General features: G+C 49.4%; 1 protein-coding gene across 1 annotated transcript in view; it reads right to left on the bottom strand.

Moving 5' to 3' along the window:
* Window positions 1-779: 779 nt before the first annotated feature.
* The window catches only part of LOC103460316 (kinesin-like protein KIF1C), a 42,654-nt gene continuing 42,307 nt past the window's right edge, over window positions 780-1,126 (bottom strand). Inside the window, exons 15-16 of the mRNA XM_008402418.2 lie at window positions 987-1,011; window positions 780-935 (exon numbers count right to left, since the gene is read on the bottom strand). Coding sequence (XP_008400640.1) covers window positions 780-935; window positions 987-1,011 — 181 coding nt within the window. The remainder of the gene's footprint in view (window positions 936-986; window positions 1,012-1,126) is intronic.

Raw genomic sequence — 1,126 nt, 5'->3', positions numbered from 1 at the left:
ACACACACACACACAGACACACAGAGCAGAAGATACACGGCGGAGCTCCTGTAGCAGCATCCCATCAACCAAACATTAATCATGACACTTTATAATAATCATAGCCATGACATGTGATGACGTCATCACCCATGGCCGAGGTTGTGGGCGTGGCTAAAATATGCAGCTCAAAAAGCAAATGACTACACAAAATAAAACAGCCAATCAGAGGCTCAAACTGGAAATAAAACAAAGCAGAAAGAGGAAACTACGTTTCCCATCAGCCCCGGAGGCAGAAGCGGGTTTCAGGATTGTCCTGTGATTGGTTGGCTCCGTGGCTGTCTGGACCAACCAGAACGTTTTGTTTTGTCGTCTCGAAGCAGTAAGGAGCGCTCCTATTGGGTCGTTCAAACACTTTGGTGCTCCTCTCCCAGAATGCTTTGCTGCGAGCGGATTTAACCTCCACACATTTAACACATTCATCAAACCTCCACTGCCTTCTGTATCTCACTACATCTCCCAGAATCCCCTCCTGCTAACCCTACATGATCCGCAGTCCTTCCTCCTCCTGCCTCCCATCCTGAGACTTTATTCTCTCGTTTCCTATGATTGCCTGTGACACTGAACGCACCGTCAGCACATTTCATTCCTTTTAAAATTCATCTCCATTAAAAAACAAGATAAACGATAAACTTCAGATATACACACAGCTCWGTTGCGTGCTCCTCTCCACACGCCATGCCCTCTGGGGACCTGCAGGGGTCGCCACAGAGCGGCTCTCTTTGGTTTGCAGCTGTTGGCTACGCAGCGTTCAGGTGAAGCCGGAACCTCATCATGTAGCGCGTCAGAGCAGAAACGCCGTCAGGAGGAACGCTGTGGGAGAACTGCATGATGGGAAAACGCTCCAGCTGCTTCAGCTCTAACATTCCAGCTCTTCTGCCTGGGAGCTGAACCGTCTACCGGACCAGAACCAGAACTTGATCAGACTAAACCAGCGGTTATGAGACATGGATCCCGTTGCCTAGGCGACGGCTGAGGTTAAGATAAAACCCGACATGAGCGACGGTTAAAACCCAAACAGCAGGACAGACGTGACCTCAGACACTCTGTTTCATAAAGGTGCTGAAACACACACACACACACACAC

This window comes from Poecilia reticulata, unplaced genomic scaffold, assembly GCF_000633615.1.
Source record: "Poecilia reticulata strain Guanapo unplaced genomic scaffold, Guppy_female_1.0+MT scaffold_224, whole genome shotgun sequence".
Taxonomy (NCBI): domain Eukaryota; kingdom Metazoa; phylum Chordata; class Actinopteri; order Cyprinodontiformes; family Poeciliidae; genus Poecilia; species Poecilia reticulata.
Note: the sequence above shows the minus strand (reverse complement) of the source record. Positions and strands in the feature narration are given on the sequence as shown.